The 25,959-nt window shown below is 33.1% G+C and overlaps 4 protein-coding genes and 1 pseudogene across 10 annotated transcripts; 2 read left to right on the top strand and 3 right to left on the bottom strand.

The window, feature by feature from the left end:
- The first annotated feature begins 234 nt into the window (after window positions 1–234).
- Window positions 235–4,756, top strand: LOC118057213 (mitochondrial carrier protein MTM1). Of its 3 annotated transcripts, XM_073404898.1 has the most exons (12): window positions 335–349; window positions 466–532; window positions 607–741; window positions 1,141–1,230; window positions 1,356–1,484; window positions 1,818–1,877; window positions 1,993–2,163; window positions 2,953–3,049; window positions 3,399–3,490; window positions 3,614–3,763; window positions 4,070–4,128; window positions 4,310–4,756. In XM_073404898.1, the coding sequence occupies exons 4-12, from the start codon at window positions 1,207–1,209 to the stop codon at window positions 4,443–4,445; spliced, it is 918 nt and encodes a 305-aa protein (XP_073260999.1). In that variant the 5' UTR covers window positions 335–349; window positions 466–532; window positions 607–741; window positions 1,141–1,206; the 3' UTR covers window positions 4,446–4,756. The 3 variants fall into 3 exon arrangements, with proteins under 3 accessions (XP_034925607.1, XP_073260999.1, XP_034925608.1); XM_035069716.2 differs by having other exon boundaries at window positions 235–349; window positions 466–741; XM_035069717.2 differs by lacking the exon at window positions 335–349 and having other exon boundaries at window positions 415–532.
- Window positions 4,757–4,943: 187 nt separating this feature from the next.
- On the bottom strand, window positions 4,944–5,609 carry LOC118057214 (arabinogalactan protein 41-like). Its single transcript, XM_035069718.2, has 2 exons — window positions 5,501–5,609; window positions 4,944–5,160 (listed from the first exon to the last, which is right to left on the bottom strand). Exons 1-2 carry the CDS (start codon window positions 5,607–5,609, stop codon window positions 5,087–5,089), a joined length of 183 nt encoding a protein of 60 aa, XP_034925609.1. The 3' UTR covers window positions 4,944–5,086.
- A 2,243-nt stretch (window positions 5,610–7,852) lies between these two features.
- Window positions 7,853–11,240, bottom strand: LOC118057215 (uncharacterized). Of its 4 annotated transcripts, none has more exons than XM_035069719.2 (4): window positions 11,105–11,240; window positions 10,438–10,887; window positions 8,814–9,912; window positions 7,853–8,458 (listed from the first exon to the last, which is right to left on the bottom strand). In XM_035069719.2, the coding sequence occupies exons 2-4, from the start codon at window positions 10,883–10,885 to the stop codon at window positions 8,257–8,259; spliced, it is 1,749 nt and encodes a 582-aa protein (XP_034925610.1). In that variant the 5' UTR covers window positions 10,886–10,887; window positions 11,105–11,240; the 3' UTR covers window positions 7,853–8,256. The 4 variants fall into 4 exon arrangements, with proteins under 4 accessions (XP_034925610.1, XP_034925611.1, XP_034925612.1 ...); XM_035069720.2 differs by having other exon boundaries at window positions 10,438–10,979; window positions 11,105–11,226; XM_035069721.2 differs by having other exon boundaries at window positions 10,438–10,993; window positions 11,105–11,203.
- Window positions 11,241–15,679: 4,439 nt separating this feature from the next.
- On the top strand, window positions 15,680–21,024 carry LOC118057223 (dihydrofolate synthetase). Of its 2 annotated transcripts, XM_035069736.2 has the most exons (11): window positions 15,680–16,080; window positions 16,266–16,363; window positions 16,501–16,651; window positions 17,084–17,146; window positions 17,390–17,551; window positions 18,507–18,698; window positions 18,861–18,960; window positions 19,391–19,522; window positions 19,743–19,874; window positions 20,259–20,504; window positions 20,658–21,024. In XM_035069736.2, exons 1-11 carry the CDS (start codon window positions 15,811–15,813, stop codon window positions 20,789–20,791), a joined length of 1,680 nt encoding a protein of 559 aa, XP_034925627.1. In that variant the 5' UTR covers window positions 15,680–15,810; the 3' UTR covers window positions 20,792–21,024. The 2 variants fall into 2 exon arrangements, with proteins under 2 accessions (XP_034925627.1, XP_034925629.1); XM_035069738.2 differs by lacking the exon at window positions 20,658–21,024 and having other exon boundaries at window positions 15,681–16,080; window positions 20,259–20,653.
- Window positions 21,025–24,611: 3,587 nt separating this feature from the next.
- On the bottom strand, window positions 24,612–25,132 carry LOC118057171 (tRNA-splicing endonuclease subunit Sen2-2-like; annotated as a pseudogene).
- Window positions 25,133–25,959: the final 827 nt, after the last annotated feature.

The raw sequence follows: 25,959 nt of genomic DNA, 5'->3' as shown, positions 1-25,959 counted from the left end.
AAACCTTTATAATTCAAATTAACCAAGGAGACGAATCAATCATTAAAAAAAAAGATTTACCCCAATAATCAATTGAATATTTTGAAGTTAGATCAACTTGTGAAATTTATATCTAATAAACCACAATAAATTAACAATACATTTTGTTTTTCTAAAAAAACTGATATTACAACCGCCAACATTAGAAAAAAAAAAAAAAAAGTCTAAAAACCAAAGGCAAACAAAACCCTAAAATAACGCTTCTTTCGGGAGGAAAAAAGCCGTCTCCAAACGTGGCCTAAGTATAAACACAAACAGGGTTCTCTACAGTCTACCATCTGTGTTCCTTTTCCTGCTCTCCAAGGAAGCGGTAAGAACACAAAAATCTCGAGAAAATGCTCTCTTTAATTAAGATCAAAAGCCCATTATTTTTTTTAGCTATAAACATCTATTTAATCTCTCAAAAATTTTTCTTTTTTTTCTTAGATGATGGGGGCAGAGATAACTCAAAATCAATGGGAGATAAATAACGATAGCAGCAGCAGCGTAAACGGTCATGATTTGTTGGCTCTTGATGGTAATCATGATCATGGAGGATTTTCTGAGAGAGGATTCTGTGATGCGCAGGTGCAACAAGAATCGAATAGTGCATACACAACAACGACGACAGATGTGAGTTTAGGGATTGGAGAAAGAGCTGTGTCTGCTGCTGGTGCGGCTTTTTTGTCTGCTATTATTGTTAACCCTCTTGATGTTGTCAAGGTAATTATTTACGTTTTTTTCTTCTTTTTTTATGGGTTTCAGTTTTTTTTTTTTTTTTTTTTTTTCAGTTTCGGATATTTAGGTTATGTCAATATTGTTTAACATTTTTTTTTATTAGTGTTATATTTGTGCTTCATGTTGATCTTTTTTGGGTTTTTTTATAAATTGAAAATAAGGTGTTCTTTTTGTTTGATTTTGTGATTTTGGGTTGTTAATCTATGCCAATGTTGTTGATAAATGATATGAGTTTTGTCTACAAGATCCATGGGTGTTACTTGAATGCGAGTTTTGATTCATTTTTTTAATGGGATATGATTTCTGTTTTTTATGTTATTTTTAGTGGTTCAAAAATTTAAAAGCATGGTGATTGCTGAATTATTTCATGATCTTTGATTTCAGACAAGGTTGCAAACACAGGCAGCTGGAGTTGCATACTCACACCCCTTAAGTAACATTATAAGTAGAATGGCATATTTTGGGCCAACCATGGTATGGACTTCTCTCTTTTCTTTTCCTTTCCTTCCTTTTCGTTTTTTTTTTTGGATGTAAAGTTGTATAAATTCTTCGCACTGCCAAAGTTTGCAATTAATTGGGGATGTTTGGTGTTGGCTCAGATGTTCACTGATTTAAGGTGTTCGCCATCATGTACACATGCTGGGGTTCATGGAACGGTGTCAATTTGTCCTCCTGATTGTTTTCAGTATAAGGGAACTCTAGATGTTTTCTACAAAATCATACGGCAGGTTGGTGATTTGTTAGTAATTTGTGATAATATAGAATTGTAAATAATTCTATGGTTGAAACAACGAAAAAGAACTGATTGAACAGCAAGCAGCATGATTGGACAGTGAAATGCTTGTATTTGTATTTTGCAGTGGTCATCTCAGATGCTGATATCAAAAGTTTGACATAGTGTTGGGTGAACCAGTTGCAGGCTTGCATATTGATCTTTAGTATTGTGAAAAGATTGTGATTTGCATATTCAACTCTAGGGTTTTATCCATAGTGACTCTGGTTTTGATTTTTCTATGGGCTTGAACCGCTATCAATTGTTTAATTGGAGGAAAATTTTGTAGGAAGGAATTGCGAGGCTATGGAGAGGCACAAATGCTGGTCTGGCTCTGGCTGTACCAACAGTAAGTCCCTCAATCAGCAAGGAAATTTTCAGTTGAGAGATGGTTCTATTGCAAGGTTGAAATATTTTGTAGTATATCAGCTCTTAGTTATGTTTGTTCGTACTCCCTCATGCAGGTTGGGATCTACCTACCATGCTACGATTTATTTCGTAACTGGCTGGAGGATCTAACTGCTCAAAATATTCCTGGTGCCACTCCATATGTACCTTTGGTAGCGGGCTCATTGGCACGTTCGTTAGCTTGTGCAACTTGCTATCCTATCGAACTTGCTAGAACCCGCATGCAGGTAGATAAATGATTTCATATATATATTTCGTCTGTGTTATATTGGGAATGAATCCCCCTGTTGGCATGGTAAAGAAATGATTTCATCTTTTATACATCTCCAGTACCGATACAAGTATCCAGATTCCAAGCTCCCTATCCTACAACTAGTAGTAAACTGTTGATGTCATTGTTTCAACATGATGCTAGAAACGGAACTGTTGATGTCTTTGTTTCAACGTGATACTAGAAACAGAACTGTTGATGTCACCTGTTTAAGTAGATATGATTTACCATGGCATTTTGTAATTTCTCCCTCTCTCTCTTCCTGTATTCTATAATTGTATTTGATCTCTAAGTCACCCAGCGTAGTCTGGACTGGTGCTATCTGTCGGAAACATAGAATTTGAGATGATTTCCATGTCTGTTTTTTGTGTGTTTATGTATATATATAGTGTATGTTCTTTCTTTTCTATGAATTACAATTTGGTGCATGGATCTTTGTTTCCAATTAATTATGCAGATAACAATTTTTTACTCACTGTTCTCCCAAATTCCATAATGCAGTACAACTAACATGATAAGATGTTATTAGCAATCTTCCTTAATACATTAATTTATTTTGTGACAGAACATATTTAACTGGAAATTACACAATTTCAATGATTTAGTATATGTTTTACCACCCTAGACATTGTTTAAAAAACTAAGTTTATAATATGAAATTGTGTTTGCTTTAATACTTGATCCTGGATTGTTGTTTATTTTCAGGGGAGCTTCTTACTTGACTTGTTTGTTTCTTCAACCGTAGGCATTTAAGGCAGCTCAAACTGTTAAACCTCCAGGAGTTTGGAAAACATTAGTCGAGGTCCTCTCCCATGTCAGAAGTACAAACAATGTTCAAAATGGTAAATGGTTCTTTTATCAGTGCATAATTTTGGATCTTCCTTGGATTGGAAATTGAAGGTAGTGGAATATGTATCCTGTTTCATGCCTCATTTGAAATTCACCTACACCAATATTTTCCTGCTGATTGGCATTGGCTCATTAAAATCCATACATACCACCTATAAGAAACCTGTGAAAATATCTCAAATATAAAAGGACAACGTAGAATTCCAGTTGGAAGATAAAAAAAAGGCTGAAAGTGAAGGTCTCCAAAGTCAAAGAGTGTCTCTTTTAATGTATAGTACGGAATAATCAACTTACTGTCTTGGAACGACTTATTGCGATAACTAACACAGTTTCTTGCAACAGTGAGAGGCTATCGCATCTTGTGGACAGGCATGGGAGCACAACTTGCTCGTGATGTTCCATACTCAGCAATTTGTTGGTCAACCCTTGAGCCAGTAAGTAGCCATCTTCTTGCATTTCTACAAAAAAAAAATGGCTAATGGACTTTGGATGTAGTTATTGTCTATATGCTGTATATTTTGCTGAGAAATGGAAAATTCTTTTTTTTGTTGATATAGATCAGGAGAAGGCTTCTAAGTTTGGTTGGTGAGGACCCCAATGCTTTTAAAGTCTTTGGAGCAAACTTTTCTGCTGCTTTTGTAGCAGGAAGTCTTGCTGCTGCTGCTACATGCCCTCTAGATGTTGCAAAAACCCGCCGGCAGATAGAGGTTATTGCTTTCCCCTGCCCTTCTGAATGCAATTTTATGCAGATGTTAGCCTCCAATCATGTGCTAAGGTGTTCCATGTAGAATGTAATTTAGGGCTAATGAATACTGGTTCGGAATCAATATTTTGAAAAACAAATAGAAGTAGACAGTGCAAAGAAATATATATATTTGTCTCATGAAAATCAAATGAGAACAAAAGGAACCAACTGAATTGGATTCCAGATTGTGGCCTGAAAATTGAGTTTTATGCACTGCTATCTTGACCTACAATGTCTGACAAATTTGATATCATCATTTGATTTTCAGAATGATCCTGTTAGAGCATTGAGGATGACTACCCGGCAAACATTGAAGGAGGTTTGGAGGTGCCTTCCTAATTTCATGAATGTATTTGTTGATTAAAGCCCATCTTTTTTAATCCATGATGCCTAATGGTTGTTCAGTGTTTTTTGGAGGCCGCTGGCATGCAAACCACTTGATTGCATTGCCATGACAGATCTTCTGAACTTCTTATTTATGTATGATTTATTTGTTTGATTGAAACAGGGATGGAGGAATGAGGGCACTTTTCACAGGTGTTGGTCCTCGTGTTGGCCGCGCCGGGCCATCTGTTGGGATTGTGGTTTCGTTTTATGAAGTTGTGAAGCATCTTCTACATCACAGGCATGCAACTTCAGAATAAATGGGATCGGTGTACTGCTACCATTTTTATTTTATTTTTTCACAGAAGCAATGCTCGGTGATGGCACGGGAGCAATACTTTTGACATTGGAAAAACAGTCAGTAGTAACTACGTGAATAACATACAAGCAGAGAAGAAATGCAGTTTAATCATGGTTAGGTGCTTTATCTCTAGGCCTGGAAGAGTAGGATAGAATCTGTTCATCATCCAATTTTGTTTTCCAGGTTGTCCATAACGTGTACTGCTCTAGAGGAACAGAAATTTTTCATACTTTTGGAGATTTTCCCTGATCAAAGATTGTTTTTTTTTTTTTCTTCTTCTGTGGACCTTACATGCTCTCTTACACTTCTTCCGCCAGTCTCTTACATTTCGAGCTAAATCACTGAATGGAAACAACTTGGGCATTTGAAAATAATAATAATAAAATAGTTAATTTGTCACATTTTCCATCCCTAAATTTGCTGTAATAAAATGAGACAACACACTACTTCTTCCAAGACAAAAAAAAAAAAAAAACCTGGATGGTCGATAGAAATAATCCTTCAAGTTTTCAACAAATTACATATGGAACTAGCTGGATCTTCAAAACATACCAAACACAATTCTTCTTCAAAGCAAAACAACATCCTCCGGTTTTTGAATCAGTGAATAAGGTATGTGAGCACCAATGCCACAAGCATCAGAATACAAGCTATTCCTTGATCTATTGCTGTGCCTGCAAACACAATATATAACAGGAAAAAGGGTGGGTGAATTTTATTTTTTATTAAATAATATTCTTAGAAGGGTAGATTTTTATTCAGTTTCCTAAAATTTGAAGACCAATATCATAACACTGAGCCTTAATTTAACCCTAAAATAAGCAAGGCAAGGGAAGAAATAAAATTGTTCAAAAAAACAAAAAAACAAATTTCTACGAAACAAGATTCAAATTGACAATATTTCACGAAGCTTTTTTTTTTTTTTTTTTTTTCTCGTAAGTTTAGCAACTTCATATCTGTCCATTTATTTATATGTCAATGAAAGAAGCTGGCAACAAGAAGGAATAGACTCACCATCGCTTGTGGGTGATGGAGCAGGAGCTGAGGATTGGCCATGAGCCAAAGGCATTAAGATGGCAACAATGGCAGCTAAAAATCCAAATGAAATGTTAGAAACAGCCATTTTCTTCTTTCTTCGCTACTTTCTTTAAAAAAAAAACTCCCTCTCTTCGAAAAAACAATAGAGAGGAAGTTTATGGAAATAGAAAGACAAAGAGAGAAGAAGCAGAGAATATTGGAAAACAATGGTGCTAAATGTAGAGGTGACGAGGGAATATTATTTATAGTGAGAACATGCATGGATATAGGGTTTGTGCCCATGTTTACATATATATTGACGTAGTCTATATATAAATTATATTTAATAATTTCTCATGAAAAAGAATCAATGATACTAAATTAAGGCCATTAATTTACTAAATTTCTCCCTATATTAGTGAAGTCTCCCGCATCTTTACTTGGTGGACAGTCAAATTTTGTTCTAGTCACAACATTTCAACCCTTAAAATAGAGGTGCCCAAGAAAAAATTGATGGAGTCAAGTCTAAAAGGTCCCTATTAGTTAGAATTGTCCTTAAAAAAAAAATAAAAATAATTTTAAAACGCAACAAAATTTTAAATTATTTTTATTGAGGAAAAGATTGAATTATTAACCCATTTTTCTAATAGATAAGTGTTTCTCAGGCATGATAATATATTCTAGATTGTGGAAAATTAAATTCTTTGACAATCAAACCTAAATCACATGGCGTTGTTTACGATTCGAGCATGTTTATTTCTGTGTTTCGAAAGCGTTTTTAAAAAAAATTTAAATTTTTTATTTTTTTATTAACTTTAAATTAATATGCTTTTAGTGTTTTCAAATCATTTTAATGTGTTGATGTCAAAAATAATTTTAAAAAAATTAAAAAAAAATATTATTGACATATATTTTGACACGAAAAACTATTTGAAAAGTAACCACAACCATACTATTGCACAAGCTCTTCTGAAGAATCAAGAGTTCCATCTAAATAATGATAATAGATACATTCAGTCTTTTCAAAATAATAACATTGCTAGTTTTAAAATCTGATTCGAAAATTAATTTGATCTAAATTATAGATTGAAATAGTTACAACCTGGATCAACCCTGATTGATCAATTTTTTTTTAAAAAAATAAAATAATATTATTTTGATAAAAAAAATCAATGAATTAATAACTGGTTTTTTCATTTTTCAATCCGGACTTGTCTAGATCTCAGATCAATCCGCCAGGTCAATCAAGATTTTAAAACAACAGTGGGTGCTAAGATTGGTTATTTATTATTTATTTGGTTCCATAATGGTAATTATATCATGAATGTGATTCTACGAAATGATTATTTATTACATCATTGCAATTATATCAATTGAATGTGATGAGATTCCCATTGAATAATTTTAAAAATAAATACAATACCATGTAATCCTAAAATTGTGGTAAAATGTGAGATATTTAGTACTCTCTAACATTACTTAGTAAGCTAAAAAAAAAAAAAAAAAGGTTTGAGCTTAATTGCAGGTAACGTGCGGGGCTTGATATACAGGCTCTGTTAATTTTGTTGCTGTGGCTTATGGTATTTTGAAATTTGCTTGCATGCTCCTTCCATGGATTGAAGACCCACTTATACTCCATGTTAATTGCAATTGTATCTCCTCTTATTTAAATACAAGTCAATCTCTTTTCCCAGGCGTTGGAGTTTCTATGTTTTTCGCGTCATTACTTATAATAATAATAATAATAATAAAATTTAATTTTTGTTTTTAATAAAATTAATTTTTTTTTAAGTTTTAAATTGTTTTAATACGCTATATTAAAAATATTTTTTTAAAATAAAAAAATATCAATTTGATATATTTCAATATAAAAAATATTTTGAAAAACAACTATAATTACACTTTCAAAGAGGCTCTTAGACCATAATTATGAACAGATATAAAACTCGGGTTATAACTTGATTGAATTAATTTACCAATGCATGAGTTAATTAATTTTTTTTTTTTTATCATAAATGAATTAAGCCAAATTAACATAAACTAATTGAGGAGGAGAATTCATTGTTTCTCTCCTCTCAAAGTATTGTTCACTTGAACAATATTTTTCATGATGGTCTATAAATTTTTAAACCAACATGATACAGTTCTTGTAAGCATAGCGGAGCCTTGCTCTACTGTATCGCAGAACTTAGCATAGACAGTTTTGATTTTAAAAGAACAAGAACTGAGCAGCCTCACCAGAATTTTCGCCCCCTTTTTTCTTCTCATATATACCTCAAAAAATGGCGTGCATAAAATGATTGGAGATCTTTGAAAGAGAAGACAGATGGCCATCATCCGCACCAAACATTTGGAAACTCCCTCAATAACAGAACTGAGGAGCACTCGTATCATCTCATGTCATCAAAGAGGAATGAAAGTTCATGGAGAATTACAGACACAGATGAGTAATGCAACAAGATCATACCCAAATACTCTCCTATACAAGTCTGAAGGCCCAAACCTAATTACTTAGGACTAAATATGAACATAAATTAGCAAAAGATGGAAGGAGATGGAATGGGTGGATGTTCCGCTGACACATGCAAACCTATAGAGGCACGGTGATAGAATCTATTTATGCTTACAAGTTATATATACACTTCACAAAAACCAAAAGGATTAACCTGCTAGCAGAGGATGGGGAAACAACAAAATACCATTCTCTTACCATTCTAGGTCTATCATCTATGTGAGTTCTGTTTCTACCTGTTTCATTGACTCGCCTGGTCTTGAGGGAGGAAAAGAGGATCCTCTTTGTTCTTGTAGATCTGAAACAATTGTTTAGAGTAGTGAGTAGCCAATTTTCGGCACAGTGTAACACCTTTCGAGTTGTAAGCTTGCAGCTCCAGGACAGATTTCTTTAGATCACCAGAGGGATCTCCATCAATGAGAAACTCAGCCAACTTACTGCCCCTGTAAGATTTCTCAAAAGGATTAGCAGAATGATCAAAATTTCAGGTAACTTTTAATAATACATCCTAAGGAAACATAGAATCTGAGGGCTTATTTATTGATTTTTTATTAGCTCATTGAGACCGAAGGGAGAAGGAAAAGGAAAAGGGAAAGGAACTTTTAATCATACATCCTAAGGGATTAGTCAATGAATAAGCAAAACTCGCAGAATTCATGAAATATTGAAGAAGATGCTATGACTTGATATGCGCATGGGCTGCTTATATATAAATCAAGTGGAAAGACTTTCATAAGTGAGTTTTTTAAACTGCTGTTGGCCAATATAAAAAACAAATTGAAGAATCTAAATTTATACCTGGGAGCATCAAATTTGCTAAATCCTCGACCATTGCCATGCAATGTTTCCTTGTTAAGTTTTTCCTCATCACTTTGCTGCCGATAGAGAGCACACACAGCTTTCATACACAGTTCAGGATCTTTACCAAAGTCTGAGAGCATATCTCCCTCAAACTCCCACTTGAACTTGTGATCCTTGCTCCTTTGAAATCTAGACAAAATCATCCCAAAGTCAGCGTCGTCATCTGATCCATCATCTGACAGGCCAAAAGCATCATTTCCATCATTTGGTTTCTCTTCTGACTCGCTTGAAGTATCATCAGCATCAGATGCATAGGTGTCATCACTCACAATAAATCCATCCAAGCTCCCACCTTCACTGTCTGATCCAGCATCATCAGATTCACTATCTTCAACATCATCTGTTGTAGGAATTCCTCGATGGTAGTTGGTTTTAGAGGTGTTTGGAGAGATACTTGCCTTAACTTTTCCTTCATCATTCCTCAATGTTGCTAAACGCCGCCTTGAACGAGTTACAGGACCTTTAACATCATCAATCTTGGGAGGCACACTATCCATACTTACTACATGAGGAATTGATTCCTGAAGATGCAACCTCTTTAGTTTAGATATTGGAACATTGTCATCTACATCACTCTCAGTATCACTAGCAATAACATTAGCAGCTCTTTTTCTTTTGGGAGTCGAAACATGTGGAACATTATCATGGACAGCATCCATATATTCTTTGCGAATCTGGTTGCAAACTGCCCCCTTTAAATTGATCTCTGAAATCTTTCGGGTTTTACTATCTGGAGTTCTCTCTAGTGGATGATCCATTGAAATGCAAACCTTTCCATTTCCCTGGCCATCAGATGTAAACATTTGTATACCGTTGGCATCAAATTCATCATCACTGTCACCAATGTTGATAACATTTCGAGCAGCACGACGAACATAACCTGGGGTTGATGGGGCTATCTTTTTGCTTGGGCTTTTGCCTTCTTCAAATGATAAACTCTTTCTAACTTGTCCACCACATTTCCCTTCAGAGTCTAAATAGACACTTGGCTTTCCGCAAACAGTGTGGCTACGCATAATGTCATTGAAAGGTGTGCCTACCTCAACAAAAAGAAAGTTCAGTCAAGGAAAAGTAAATAAAGCAGCTTTTCCTATTTAATCAAGGAACAGAACAGCATTGTTTCTTTTTTTCCAGAAAAGAAAGGCTGTATTCTGGTATGCTAATGGCAAACTTCACTATAAGAAATAAGTTGATGCAACCTTTGGGAGCAACAGAATAAAATTGAAACTGACTCAAGAATTCTATGATAAACCTAAGAAATTGATCTGCAGGAACACCGGCTCCTCCTTTGTCATAAACAATTCTAACAATGGAAATGGGACCATGCCCTTTTAGAAACTCTCATAAGAAGGATCAAATCACAGCCAAATTGCATATACGATCAAGAGTTAATTCCTCCAAAACATTGCCAAATATATAGATAAAAGACTCAAAAGATCTGGATTTGATCTAAGATATTTAAATTCACCAACAAGAAAATCCAGCATATTAATTCCATCAGCCTAGATATTACATACTCTCGATGTTCAAATCAACAATGTCAATGTATAAAAGCCTTTACCTGGAGTATTGCAAGTAGCATCTGCGCCATCTTCACCTCGCTTCCCACCTTTCAATACCACACCACCATTCAGCTTCAAAGCATACAACTCCAATTCCTTGTACTTTTCCTTCCAAACTTCAACTTCTCTTGCAGCGCTTTTCTTCTCGTATTCCAAAACTTTGTTCTCAATCATTAACTGCACCATCTTATCTTCCTCTTCCTCCGCGGTCAAATCAACCACACCAGCCACCTCTTTAACTTCACCAATCTTTGCCCTCAAACCGTTTACTTCATTTGCAAGACCATTTTTTTCCTCTCCAAGTTCCTTAAGCTTAGCTTCAAGTTCATGATACTCCATGCTTTTCTTTTGAATCTCCCATTCTAATTCTACTATCCTCTTCTCAAATTCACCACACTTACAATTCTTCAAGACTTTGATTTCCACTTCCTCTGCGCTCACCTCCATGTCTAAAAACAAGAATCCAACACTCAAAACTCAGATACAAGATTGCACCTTACCAATTACCTCAATGAGCCCATTTCAAACCCTGCATTCAAAACTATCACACACACCCTAAAACTAACAACAATGAATGAAATTTCTAAAAAAGAAACAATTTTATTACCAAAAACCAAAAAACAAAGGTATTTAAAGAAAACCCCAAGAAGAAATAAATCAACTTACCATAAAAGTTGGTAGTTAATAATTAGAAAGCTTGAGTCTTGGAAGGTCGCTTCTTTCTACCTCTAGGGTTTTTCAGGCTTTCGTAGATGTTGAGAGAGTGGAGACTGTGTTGGACGAGACAAACAATTATAACTGAGCAGCTCGATGACGTTAGGGAATCTTACTAGATACGCCACGTGTACAATACACCAGTCAAAATACTATTTTCAAGGTCAACGGATAAAATACGTGTGCAGACACGTGGATCAAAATTCCATCGTTTGGACAGATGGACCTTTTATTTTTTAGCACTTTTATGAGCTGGGATGGAGAAGCATATTTTATAAACATATAATTGTTTTTAAATTTTTTTTTAAAATATAGATGAAAATAGTATATTTTTTATTTTTTAAAATTTATTTTTAACATCAGCATATAAAAAAAATTTCAAAATTTTAAAAAATAAAAATTTTATAAAACATGATTTCTATAATAAAAACAAACTTATACTAAGTTTATGAAATAATTATCAAGACCAAAATATTTATATCCATAAAATCTAATAATAAAATATTCATGCTAAAAGAAACCCAAAATGAAACTCACTTAATATATTTGAGTTTTTTTGTGTATAAAATTTTTATTCACTCATTTGAGGAAATTATTTTATAACCTTTTATATTTGGTATTATATTTTAAAAAAAACATATTTATAATTATAATATTTACATTATATATATATATTTATATATTTATAATTATAATAATTTTTTCATTTTCATTAATAGATTTGCTGATCCTCTTGCTAATATAGGTGTTAACTAGTTTGTATGTCTAGTTTTGTAGAAAATTCAAAAAAACAAAAAAGTAAAAAAAATCCAAGTTTTAGTGAATTCTTTAACATTATTATTAAACTAAAAAATAAAATTATTTTGATTTTTTTCTATTAAAATAAATTTTTATATTAATATATATCTTGTTTATTTTAGGGAACACAATGTTTTAAATTTCAATCATTTTTTTATGTTAAACAAATATGTTTTATAATTGTTAAAGCGAGTTAACGAAAAATATTTAAATACTATGCTTATATTTTATGTGTGATTGAAGGATAAATAAATTATAAATATAACAAAATAATATTCAAAAAATAATTAAATTTTTTATAAAAAAAATTGAATTGAATTTTTATGAATGATTTATTATTAGTATTATTATTTTCATATCACATACATAATAATTGAAAAATTATATTGAAATTCAAATAAATATTTGTAATAGCATTTAACAACCATGTAAAAACTAAAGAGTAAGTCAATCTAGTAATTTTTTTAAATGGTAAAAAAAGATATATAAAAAAAAAAAAAGAAGTGAAGGGTCAGCTCATGCTTGGCCCCTAGTAGCAGGCTAGGCGTGTGTGGTCCTGGAGGCTAAGCCGGCTTGCCTAGCCTTGCTTTGTGTTTTTTTTTTTTTTTGTCATACACCCTTTAGTTTTAAAGAAAAGAAATACACATATGACAGGTCATATGTTACCTGAAAGAAGATATTATTGTCGGCATCACTTACCCTATGACCTCTAGTCTTTGATCCACGCGCTAATCAACTAGGCTCCAACATGAAATTATTATCAAAATGATTAAAAATATGTATTAACATTCTTTGATGTTTATATGAACATGAACAATGAAGCACCAAAAAAACCTCAGTTGTTTTAGTAATATAAGAGGATAGATCTTTTAGTTGTGTGTAATTGTTGATACAATCCATGTAAGTGTTGAATAATCAAATTCATATTGTAGCATAAATATTACCTATGATATGGTTTTATGTTAATAAGTGTAACTCTCAAACCAACTATTGGATTGATTTGAAATTTTTTCTAAAAAAAATTTCAAGTCAATTAGTTATCAGAAAGACATCATGATATAGGTTAGAAGGTACTATATGAATTTTATTATTTATTATTTTTTGACTTATGGACTTTTTGTAATCTTGTTTTATGAAAAACTAAATTTATTATTTGGGTTTTGTGTTATGTTTATTATTTTGTACTTGTTTTAGTTTTAGTTTGGACTTTTACTTTAATTTGGGCTCATGACAGTCTATTAGTCATTGTTTAAGGTTTATTAAGTTTTAATTTTTTGTTGGGACTTGTTTTGAGCCTCGAGTTTATGATTTATTAGGGTTATTAAGTTGTTTACTGTTGTCAAACTTCAACAACCAAGAATTATTAAATAGAATTGGTGTTTTGCTTTAAGCAACACATTTTTTTTTTTTGTTTAAACAAAAAACAATCGAACTTATCAAAGTATAATTGACTTTGTAGCATTCTTCCATCTATTTTTTATTCATGATTCGCTAATTCTTGGGTAGAGATTTATATTCCAATAGTGTTGATGTCTATGTTCAAGGTAATTGTTGTGCCACTCTTTTATTAAATTTGATTTTTAGCTTTCTAAGATCATGTCAATCTTATGAGTTTTTGAATCTTTATATCCACGAGGTTCATATCAGCTGTTATCTTCTTTGATGAGATTTCTAGTTTATTTGCAGGTTTTTTACCAATCTTAAAACTTTTATTACACACACACATTAATTAGAAATGCTATTTTTTCTCCATAAATTGGTATTGCTACCCTTTATTTATTTTTGTCACTAGTTTTATGACTTTATTTAGTACATTACTTAATTACTTAAAAAACTTTATAATTTTATATTCTAAAACAACTTAATTAACATAATGAAAAGAATAAGAATATATTTTTTTCAAAAATAAAATATTAATATATCTTGATATTTCTTAGATGAGATATAAGTATTGGTTTAAATTTATTGTTGTTTTTCCAATAAGAATTAGCTTTAATTACAAAACTACAAGTGGGGACACTCCATAATCCTTGTAAAGTTAACAAATAAAGTAAAAATTCCATAATTAATTAGTTGACCTCTTATTATAGTTAGTAATCCATTGTCCCGCGGTCCACTATGAGTTGGACAAAATTTTAAAATAAAAAAAAAATATTAAGAGCATGAAGAATTTTTTTAACTGTGTTATAATATCTAGCTTAATAGGTTAATCTTGAGACTTCACAACTTAGCTCTTTGCCTAACTTGAGTTTCTAACTAGACCGCGCGGGAATTAGCCCAAATTAAATTGATTAATTTCATTGGTTCAAATACAATTTTGATAAATAGTAAAAACATAATATAGCTTTTAACAAAACTTCAAGATAACAATATTATTGAAACAATGACAGATTAAATTGATCATAGTCCCTCAACGACACGTGTCATGGATTATATTAAGTTTAATAAATTTTTTTATAAACTTCTTTTTAATTACATGATAAAAATATATGCTTACAAAATTAAACACCAATCTCAAAATAAATATTTATTTGAGATAGTGATAACCCTATAAAAAATAATAATAAATAAATCATGCATTTTATTTCCCAACTAATATAATATTGAAGGATAAAATTGAGGTTTTTTTTTTTTTTTTTTAAAAAGACCAAAAACAAAAAAATCATATTAATGCAACGGGTAAACTCATTAAATCTGTGAACCAAGTTATTTGGGCTAGCATGCTGAACTTGTGAACTAGGTTATGGACTTTAGCAAGATTATAATTGGTTTTGTTTTTCAAACTATCTTTTATTTAACTATATGACAAAAAAATAGACGATCGTTAAATTAAACATCAACCCAATACTAAGATGTTGAAAAAAACAAAACAAAAAAGTTAAACATGTTAAACTTATGAATTAGGTCAACTAGCCAAACCTATGAACATGTCCATGGATTTTATAAAATTCAATAATATGAATTTCCTCTTAAACTATATATATATTTTTTTACTATATGAGGAAGAAATTGACGAGAAAAAAAAAGTTATGTTTAATTAGAATAAACAAAAAGATAGCTCACTAAACTTGTAAATTAGGGCAGCCTGAATTACCCTAACAAATCCGTAAGTCACACTAACCTTATAGAAATGAAAAATAAAAAGAAGGTTGACGTTATCATTATTATTATTGTTGTTGTTGTTATTAGCTTCACTAGCATTATTATTATTCATTATTATAACTATTAGCATTACTACTACTACTATGAATCAAATTATACAATGGAATCACGATTACAACCACCAGGGTTAGCTGCACACGCCACAAAAGAGGCTAATGTGCTGATGCATGCAAGACATGCCTTAACAACTTTCTCGTTTTATTATTTGTATAGAACCAAAAATATCTTTAGGACTAAATAATAATAATAGTAAACAAACTATAATGAAATTACAACCAAGCCTTTAAAGCGAAAACTAAAAATAAAAGACATATTAAGATTTTTTTTTTGGAACTGTAATTAAAAAATAAAAAAAATCCAAAGCCATTAAATTGTAATCTTCATGTGGGATTCAATGGTAGTTACCATTGATGTAATTAATCATGTGTATTCTTAATTTTTTTCTTAACATTTAACATTAACTCATAGGGTTAATATTGCAAAATCTAATACTGTAGAAACTCAAGTGAAGCGTTTCTCTATAAATATGTCCTAAGACACACTTTACAAACAAACCACGATGAAATTGTCCTATTTTTGACACACATGAAAGTACAATAATTCAATAATTAAAATTCCGAAACAACGTTAAAAACTTTCAGTTGACTCCACTTCCCCTCACATTTTCCCGGGAAACAAACAGAAAAAAGTACAAAAAGATGAGGTTTTTGCCACTTCTCAACCAAACCTCAAAACGAAACCATCCAAAAAAGCCCATAATCCATTCTCTCACTATGAAAAGATTCCTCTTTTCTAAATACACAGAGGAACCAGAGCCAAAAGAGTTCATTGATTACTTGGATTCTCTTAAAAATTATGAGAAATTAGGTGTGCCTAAGGATGCTGGCACTGATTCAGATGATGGACTCGATCTGGGTCGGATGCGGAGGCTCATGGACCGGCTTGGTAACCCACAATCCAAATTCAAGGTCCAAGATTTTATCTCTTTTCTTTCTGGGTTTCTTTCTTTCAATGGTGCTAGTCAAGTTGTTGTTTTCTCTTAGGCATTGAATGCACTTAGCATGAAACTTGATTAAATGATTGTTTTTTTATCTGGCTTTGCTATTAAGATAGTGTATTGAGCGTGATTAGTGCGAAACTGGATTATTTACAGGCAGTGCATGTTGCTGGGACAAAAGGGAAAGGATCAACAGCTGCATATCTGTCAAATATTTTGAGGGCAGAAGGCTATTCTGTTGGTTGTTATACTAGGTATGCTTGCGACTTATTTTATGATTTGGTGATCATGTTAAAAAAATTACTTCCAATCATGTACTGGTTATTGTTGTTTTCAACTTTCAACGTTCATTTTGTTTTTGATGGAGGGTTTTTTGTGTTTTTTTGAGCAGTCCACATATGATGAGTATAAGGGAAAGGATTTCATTAGGACAATCAGGCAATCCAGTGTCAACAAAGACTTTGAACAAACTGTTTCACATGATCAAACCAAAACTTGATGAGGCGATTCAATTAGAAAATGGGTCTCTGACGCATTTTGAGGTATTGAGTTGACTATAGCATTCGTATTTGAAAGGCCCTTCTCTTTTAATTTCCTAGCCTTTCTAGTCTCTTATTGAGGATCCTTTTTTATGCTTTGTGTAACCTTGCTCTGTTTCTTCATTAATAATTTTTTTTTGTTTCAACTATTACAGCTATATTTCGTAGTTTGGTTGTCAGAATGGTATATATTCCTCTCTGTTTAAAGCTTCGTATTTGAAATTTGATCTTGCAACATTGATCAAATCATGGGTGGAAATTGCACAGGATGTGTGTGGACCTTGCTTATTCATAATTCTTTCCATCGTTGATTTGAATGTTACCTTATTTTTCATGAAATCTCTGCATATTAATCCTTGTCTTTTGTATGCTTGTAACCTTTCTCTCTAAATTATAGTTTCCCATTTTTGGCACTCAACAATGAAAACTTTTCAGGTCCTCACTGCTACAGCATTCACCTTAATGGCAGAAGAGAAAGTTGACATTGCAGTCATTGAGGTTATTTCATTTTTGTCCTTCCAGTCTTTACTTGTTGGTTTGTTCCAATATATTTTTATGCATATTTTTTGTTAATGTTTGGCACTGTGATTTTTGCTTTTCATGTGTTAAATATGTGAATATATGATGTTTTCTATTTCATGTATTTTGAGTTGGTAACTAGTTGTCTTGTTTCTTCTCATAGAAAAACTAATTTAGGGCTATACTAAAAATATTGTATTTATCTAACTTTCAATTTAACAGGCTGGGCTAGGGGGTGCAAGAGATGCCACAAATATCCTTTGTAGTTCTGAACTTGCTGCTTCTGTTATAACAACAATTGGCGAGGAGCACTTGGCAGCACTTGGTGGTTCCTTGGAAAGCATTGCTGTGGCAAAGTCAGGAATCATTAAGTATGGTCGCCCAGTTAGGTTATTCTCCCTTAACTATTCGTTTTCTATTATTTTTCTCTTTTCATGCTTATATGAACTACATTCTTATAAAAATAACTGAAGTCATCTACTCTGTAATTCCACTGGATTCTATCTTTGCTCTCACCACCAAAGTTACCCTTCTCTGCAATATCTGTGCGTCTGTGTCCGTATTTCATAAGGCCTTGATTTAGTCACACAGTATGTCCTGTTTGGATTGATGCTAGTAAAATTTGATTGGAAAATAGCAGCCATTGCTGCCCTTGAGGTAGATTGTTATCCATTTTTGCTGTTGTGCAAATGAGATTGATGCTTCCCTGGAGCTGGCTTTACTCGCTTTTCTTTGTGGTATTATAATTTTTTTCCACAGCTAAATGTTTTCCATGTACTTCTTTAGTGAGATTTTAGTGGTGAAGATTTAATTAGTGAAAACTTGTTGCGAATGAATAATTCAAACCCCATCTATCACTCTATCCTTTTTTTTTTCTTTTGGATTGAAGAAGAAAGTATTATTAGAGAAAATAGAATGGATGAACAAGATATCCTCCCAGTTAGGCCCTCTGGATATCAATATGAAAAACCTCCCTAAAAACCCCACAGGCGTTACACAACAAAGAAGCGAGAAATGCTATCCTATCACACAACAATTGGCTTGAGGAGAAGTGATCCTTGAAGATTCTACCCCTCCATCCAAACATATGCACAAAATGAGCACATCACATGGTATTAAAGTGAATGGAGTAGTACAGGCATGTAGCACAACTAGAATTTAGCTGTATTTTTTACATCTGTAAGAGTAATTGCGCAGAATTGATGTTGCATCCTGCAGTTTCTCCCACTTAATGATGTAGCAATCCAATTGTTTGTTGCATAGCCATGAGCACTGAAGTTTTTCCAAATACATTGATGTTTTTCCATCATTCACACTTCTGAGTGATTTAAATTCTCAGGTGGTTCTAGGCGGTCCTTTTCTTTCACATGTTGATCGTATACTACGTGATAAAGCGTCAGTGATGTGTTCTCCTGTGGTGTCAGCATCTGATGCTGGAATCAGAACTTCCATTAAAGGTCTCATCATACTCGATGGTAGACCTTGCCAATTGAGTGATATAATGATACAAATTGAGAGGGATTTTCCACTGGTATTCCAATGAAGCATTAGTCTCTGCTTAGTTTGAACCTTTCTACTTGCCTTTAATCATAGCAAATCAGATTTTTGAGTCTCACATTCTACAAATTAGTTTTCTGTTCAAATTGGATATTATTTCCGTTATTAATTTTTATGAACTTGTAAACCAATGCAGTTCATTGAGTTATCAGATGTGAAGCTGCGCATGCTTGGAAGGCACCAACTTCACAATGCATCATCTGCAGCATGCGTGGCGCTCTGCCTTCGTGATCAAGGTCACTTGTGTTTTTTGCTTGCTCTGTTTGGTTTTAGTGCTAAACAATACTGAACTAGGCTTAAAATTTTTCGTTTGGTGGCTGTAGAATCATGTTGAGGACTAGACAATGAGTTTTTTGTAAAGTGGAATGTGCTTACCACTATTTTTCTGTCACATGTCTGTCTGCTACCCTTCCCCATTGCACTGATTCATATCTTTTTTAACCTATGACTGTCAAAGGGAAAAATATAGCTTTTTTTTTTGTCCTTGATATAATTTCCATTAGTTTTATGTTTACCATTGGTTGTTTTGGGCCTTTTCTGCTCTATACCTTAACCCTCTATTAGATGCGCCAGCTCTAACTGTGTTAGTGTCAAATTTACTATTCACTAGTACTAGTACTACTACCACTACCACTACAAGTCATTGTTTCTATTAATGTGTTTCAGGATGTCGAATTTCAGACAGATCTATTAGGGCTGGTTTGGAGAATACATTCTTGCTTGGAAGAAGTCATTTTCTATCATCCAAAGAAGCTGAGGTGCTAGGACTACCTGGAGCGACAATACTGCTTGATGGAGGTGAATTCTCATGTTAAGCAGCTTTCAATACTTGTTAATGCTTTATGCTGCATTGTTTTTTTACTTGTGATGTTCCAGATTGGTAACCATGCCTCCTATACGCCTTCTAAATATTGTTTTGGGGTCCATTTTTCATTTTGCTGGTTGAGCGTGCTTCAAGGAGGTATTTCTCTACGGAGGTCTACTCTTCTGTTAATTGCAATTGTAAATACTCTTTCAGCTCACACTAAAGACTCTGCTAAAGCTTTGGTGGACACAGTACAGATGGCATTTCCAGATGCACGAGTGGCTCTTGTAGTTGCAATGGCAAGTGACAAAGACCATTTAGCTTTTGCGAGAGAATTTCTTTCAGGTGCTATCTCCTTTGTATTTTGAGTTTCTTTTGTACTGGCTGTCTATGATTAGTGTGGAGGTGGACAACATGAGAAAAATGAGAACGTGCTATTAGAATTCAGAGAACTTAGGGATTTGTGGGAGTTACTAAATCTTGAAGAGTTCTGGATACAATTCTAGTTGAGGTTATCGATGTTACAGGTTTTCTTAAATGACAACTGCTTTTTTTTTTTTTGAAAAAAAAAAAACAATTGTGGAATGACTATTTCTGCCTGCCATCTTAGATTCTCTATTTCTGATAACAGGTCTTAGTACATGTTCTTTAGTTGAGCGATGCTCGCGAAGAGGTGCAAGCAGGAAATTCTTTGGAAGGTCTAACTAGGATTTTGTCACACTTTTCCAGGTTTGCAATTAGAGGCTGTCTTCCTTACAGAAGCCGACATTGCCGGGGGGAAATCTCGAACAGCTTCAGCTTCCTTGTTAATAGATTGCTGGATTCAAGCTTCTGAAGAATTGAGCATCAATACTCTTCATGATGGAATGGAGAAGAACCGAGAATTGTTAGAGGAAAACGAAATCATATTAGCTACTGAGAAATCACCGGAGGTTGCCATGAGGGCTGCAAATGAGACTCTTAGAAGAAGAGCAGGTAACCGTTCCAGTGTTATTGTAGTCACAGGATCGTTGCATATTGCCTCATTACTATTAGCTTCTCTGCAAAGGTAAAATTGCCTGTATTTACTTGTATTTGTTCTGAACTCTTTTTTTTTTAATGCACAAACATTGATTATTTTTCTCTCAGAGGAAATTGATACCAGAAATTCAACCTCCTTGTCTTTACAACCTACCCTTACTGTAAGGAGCAATCAAATGCTTTTAAACGTCCTCGCTAATCAATTCTTATCACCATTACCACAAGTATTCAACATATGGTGACTGCTGCAAGTTCCTTAGATTGCAATGCCAGTGCCAGCCCCTTGCTAGAATTTTCATTGGTAAGCACTTAGATGAGGAGAAAAACAAAAATTCTTTGTGATTTTGAGTAATTAAGGTCCCATACGTTCCAGACATTCCTGCAGCATGGAGTGGGCCTGAGCACAAACAATCACAATTGCATTTGGCCACCCACCTTCATATTCATTTGTCATTTTCTTCAATGAGTTTTTGAAGCTCTAAATTTTGTTTTGTACTGGAGGCGAAGTATGTGGGTGGCATCTTTTATTCCACATTTACAACATCTGGTTAACAGGGCTCTGTGTAAGAGGGCATGTTCCATAATTCAGACGGAGGGAATAGGTACAGGCTCAACAACTCATGGCCCATTCTCATAAATCAACCATTAAAAAACTGCTAGAGAGAGACATAGAGAAGGTGGGTAGGCTGAATAACTTCGCCCCCTTTTATTAAACCAACCATATACGAAGACAGTTCTTCTGCAGAGGTAGGTACAAGCTAGCTAGCTAGCTAGCCAAAGGGCCAAACTATCTTGTCACTTCCGAGTTTAAAACGACAAGAAAAGAGCTAAATCTATCTGTGACAAGAAGTGTGGTGTCTGGTGAATTTAAACATTATTTATTAGCATCAAACCTGCTGTACTGTTTCTTGCGGTCCTCCACCGCAACTCGTTTTTTAATACTCTAAACTCTGAACGCCCCCATACTCATTGGTTTCATGTCATCTCTCACTTTTGCCATGGATGGTTTGCCTTCACTATGGGGCATGGGTGTGCTAATATTATTAATTAAAATCTTCTTAAATTCAAACTCAGAAAGTCTAGAAAACATTAAACATCTATCATGTAAGAAATTAGAGGAAGTTAAAATTATGACATGTTGCTTGATGACAACCTTTTTTCTTGGGGCAAAGAACATATGTATCCCCCAATTAATCGAGTCCCAAAAACAAAACGATTCCATGGACACAACCCAATTAACCCTATCTTAAGATTTTTGAAGTCTTTGAAATCATAAGAAAAATGGCATGATTGTCTTAAGAAAAAGGGTGTTTTTTTTTTAAAAGAAAAAACCCTAATAGTGAAGGTTAATTGGGAAACTTTAATTGATAGATGGGAGATCCAAATGATAATTTTTTGTTTTGTTTTAATATTTGGTAGCCCTCCCCTCCTAGCATCTTTCGTTGTCTAGTAAATGTTGATTTCTCTTTTGGCATTTTACCCTATTTTGAAACAACAATAATAGTAGGAATTTGCCAATAAATTCCACCAGTTGATTCCCATGGTTGACTTGGCACCACTATATATCCTTATAGACAAAAAGGTGTCCTCCTCTCTATCACTTATTAGTTGACTCTCTCCGCCAAAAAAACCTGTTTTGGCCTCGACTTTCAAGAAGAATTCATGAACACACACACACACGCACGCATTTCTACTACTATTGTTAATTTTTTTTTAAAAGGAAAAATAATTTAAAATTAGAGAGAGTGAAGATCCTGACGAGCTAGAAATGCAATAATCAGTTTTAAAATTTTTTTTTTCGTTTTTTTTTTCTCTGTGTAGTAGTAAACAGTATTCATTTTAATTTTAATATTAATTTCTTGTAGGTAGGACCCTCAGTTTAACGCCTGTCATGTACTGGACGGGAATACACCATTGCTTTCGATCATTTACTACAATAGCTTTTGAGATAGATACCAGAAGATTTCCTAAATTATAATAAGAACTGAATTTAATAGAGGGTGGTAAGGGGGAGCTGCACCAAAGTTTGGCCTCCAACGGTTCTCAGCCAGGATGGGGACATGACATAAAAAATGGGGCATAGAAATCTAAATATACAATCAAGTTGGTGGGTCCCCGTCCCGGCCACCCCCGACAGCCACCCGGTAGCTCAATTTCCGAGGAGCACAACCCTTGCCACCGCGGAAGGCGACGGATTTCAAGGGGTGTTATATTGTAATGATCATAGGAGTAATGTTTTGCTCATACATTTCGTGGTGCAAGTAAATGAGGTTTCAGAGAGGAATGTAAATGAAGCTGTGCTAGGTCCCATCTTATTAATTTTCCAAACTTTGTCTTTAAATTTTGTCCCACATTCCCATTCACATGTTACATGACATGGTAGGCTATAAATGATTATAATTAAGAGTCGTGTGCTTGTATTATGCTATCATGAGTAGCTTTTATACACACACACTACGTGCAATGGAAAAAGAAGAATGATCATTGATGCATTATTCAAGCAAAGAATGTACAAGCTTCTTGTTGAAATAATTAGGAGCACAAACTTCCTCACACAAAATATAAATATACTTTTCAATTCGAAATCCTACTGGCTGGTTTGTACCTTTTGTTTTTGAGATTGTTATTTGTGAGTGAGATAGTGATTTGTTTTTTTAAGTGTTTTTTTATTTAAAAATATATTAAAATAATATATATTTTTTATTTAAAAAAAATTATTTTTGATATTAACATATCCAAATGATTCAAAAACATATAAAAAATTAATTTTAAATAAAAAAATTAAAATTTACAAAAACACGATTTGAATATTGTCACCTATCTTTCCATGGTTTTGTATACTAGATTCTTTTCCTATCATGTTAGCATAATGACTTGCTTCTCACCGGTTCTTATCAATAAATAATTCAATTATTATATACATGAATTAACATCTTATGCATGTGTATGAGTTAATTACCAACACGGCAACATGTGAGTTAATTTATAAAATCTTAATTTAATTGGATTCAATTTTAGATGGAGAGTGGATGAAAGAGTATGATAAATAGATACAATTGGTGAAACATAGAGCATTGATCATGACCCTATAGGCGAAGCATGTGCATTTATTGTTAACCAAAGACAATGATGTGATTTTCACAAAATATATATATATATATATATATATATATATATATATATATATATATAAAATAAAACTTAAATAACATCGTAATTATTTTTAAAAATTATTAAACTTTCTAATATCAAGCAATTATTCTACACGTGTATTATTATTTTTTATATAAAAATTATCTCGTAAGAAAGAATAAAGAGTGAAATTGACACAATAAATTCTATGTTTTAAAATAAATTTGAAATAATATTGTTAAGATAAAAAAGTGACTAGGCCATCGTTTCTCTTTACCAAGTGATCAACACTTACTGTATGAAGAAAATCACCCGTGCATAGAACATACATAACGTTGTCCAAAATGACCAGATTAATTAGAAAAGTTGGTATTTAGTTTATAATTATACAATATTATAAGAGCATGGTAATTTATTAATCATTATAAAAGACTAGAATGTATACTAAACATATATACAATTAATACTTAAATAAAAACTAAATGTAGGATATTTGTTGAAATTCTTAGAAAAAAAACCCATGTTGAAATTTTATTGTTGTAAAGATTAATTTTTTATTCTTAAGATTTTATTACTTATTGCTTAGTATAAAATAATTAACTTCAATAAGCCTTTGAAGATTCCAACATCAATGTTTTCTTTATTACTCATCAAGATTCCAACATCACCCTTTTTTTCTTTAGCTACACCTTTAAAAAACACCTTATTTAAATCTATCTCTAATTAAGGGTAAACAAACCTAAAAAACTCTACTCAATTATTTGTCTGTAAAAATCAAACCTAAGCTCTAGATTATGAGAAAAATAAAGATCATAAAATAGAGCTTAAGACAAGAAGGAGTATGATGGAAAATTGAATGCAGGAAAAGTAAATAATTATGTAAAAAATTTGTCGGAAACAGGAAACAGTGCAGAAAAAAAAAACAAATCTCTACCAAATCACTAGACTCAGCGCGCAATGAAAATCAGACCACCCCTCAATCTCCCATTCATGTCACCATCTCCTTCTGATAAAACAATCACAGGTAGAGATGGTGGTGATGATAGGTGACAAAGTCTGTGCCATACCAGGATCGTGCCCTCACAACCCAATTTTACATCCGAAAATGAGAGTATGCCTTGCAAAAATCAAGGAAATAACTCATTTTTTACACAATTATCTTCACCAACAATCTTGAGGCAATTTAAACAACAGCCCTACTAAAATGCTTCCTCAAAACCTAATTGAAACCATTGATTACCCTTCTCAGCTGTAATAAGGGGTCTTCCAAAACATGCACAAGCGAAAAGTTCAGTCTTTTTTGCATAGACTGCAAGAAGCACAACACATCCAGAGAGTGACCTGCCAGCATTTGATTGAATAAGAGGAGATTGAAGCTGGTAAACTATCATTGCCATGGGATCTGCGAGAGCTTTTCTTTCTGCACCTTTTCCTTTCCATCTTGGCCCCGTTTAAAAATACGAACTGACCGTTAACAGACTGATAAAATCAAACAGCAAACGGGTACTAGCAAGTCCTTAATCCGCTTCTTTCAAGATGGATGATTTAGTTTAGGGGGTTTAGCGAAAAAAACCAATAGCAACTGGCAGACAGCAACCAGATAACATGAGTCCAAGTTGCAACCAGTAAAATGGACTTAATGAACTTCAAAAATGAGGTCTTTCAATACAAATATTAACTAAATTCAAATCTTTGGGTCACAGACAAGCATACAAACATTTTAAACAAAAAATAAATAAAATCAGGCAACAGTACAAATGAAAAAAGAGACGTGGGTTGTGTTTATTTTGCATCAAATTTATTGCAAAAGGAACTCACTTGAAGCAGAGTGAAGACAAAGGAGCTCAATAACTTGAGAACCGAATGTGAATGTGGTTAACCGGTAACTGCACATAAAATAAATCATACATTGTATAAGAGACAGCCACTATAGGGAAACATTGGATTCAAAGCTTTGAACAGCACAACTAGCTAGCTAGACTTATGAAACAGGTGAATTGAAAGTTATTTCCAGATTATCAGATTCGAATGATCATGCACCAAACTATTGTGATCAAGCCATGTACAAGGAATCTATTTCCCCATCGTTCTTTGGATTTTACCAAGAACCAAGTATTTATATTTCTCATGCACGTGGCTAGAGATCATTGAGCATAGAAATTTATGCTAACAAAATATTTGAAAAAAAGTGTTTTTTAAAAAAATCTAGAGTTAATTTGGGCTAATCTTTCAAATTTAAGACATGAATCATAAGACCGAGATAACACCATTAAAAACA

This window comes from Populus alba, chromosome 15, assembly GCF_005239225.2.
Source record: "Populus alba chromosome 15, ASM523922v2, whole genome shotgun sequence".
NCBI lineage: Eukaryota > Viridiplantae > Streptophyta > Magnoliopsida > Malpighiales > Salicaceae > Populus > Populus alba.
This window is presented reverse-complemented; position numbering and strand designations above follow the sequence as displayed.

What these genes read in the sequence shown, in the direction of transcription:
- LOC118057223 (XM_035069736.2), top strand. Translation starts at nt 15,811, where the DNA reads ATGAGGTTTTTGCCACTTCTCAACCAAACCTCAAAACGAAACCATCCA. An exon ending in ACCCACAATCCAAATTCAAG is followed by an intron (nt 16,081 to 16,265) that starts GTCCAAGATTTT and finishes GATTATTTACAG; the next exon opens with GCAGTGCATGTTGCTGGGAC. An exon ending in GACAATACTGCTTGATGGAG is followed by an intron (nt 19,523 to 19,742) that starts GTGAATTCTCAT and finishes ATACTCTTTCAG; the next exon opens with CTCACACTAAAGACTCTGCT.
- LOC118057213 (XM_035069716.2), top strand. Translation starts at nt 466, where the DNA reads ATGATGGGGGCAGAGATAACTCAAAATCAATGGGAGATAAATAACGAT. An exon ending in ACCCTCTTGATGTTGTCAAG is followed by an intron (nt 742 to 1,140) that starts GTAATTATTTAC and finishes CTTTGATTTCAG; the next exon opens with ACAAGGTTGCAAACACAGGC. An exon ending in AAACCCGCCGGCAGATAGAG is followed by an intron (nt 3,764 to 4,069) that starts GTTATTGCTTTC and finishes TTTGATTTTCAG; the next exon opens with AATGATCCTGTTAGAGCATT.
- LOC118057214 (XM_035069718.2), bottom strand. Translation starts at nt 5,609, where the DNA reads ATGGCTGTTTCTAACATTTCATTTGGATTTTTAGCTGCCATTGTTGCC. An exon ending in TCCATCACCCACAAGCGATG is followed by an intron (nt 5,161 to 5,500) that starts GTGAGTCTATTC and finishes TTGTGTTTGCAG; the next exon opens with GCACAGCAATAGATCAAGGA.
- LOC118057215 (XM_035069719.2), bottom strand. Translation starts at nt 10,885, where the DNA reads ATGGAGGTGAGCGCAGAGGAAGTGGAAATCAAAGTCTTGAAGAATTGT. An exon ending in TGCTACTTGCAATACTCCAG is followed by an intron (nt 9,913 to 10,437) that starts GTAAAGGCTTTT and finishes TTGTTGAGGTAG; the next exon opens with GCACACCTTTCAATGACATT. An exon ending in AGCAAATTTGATGCTCCCAG is followed by an intron (nt 8,459 to 8,813) that starts GTATAAATTTAG and finishes GAAATCTTACAG; the next exon opens with GGGCAGTAAGTTGGCTGAGT.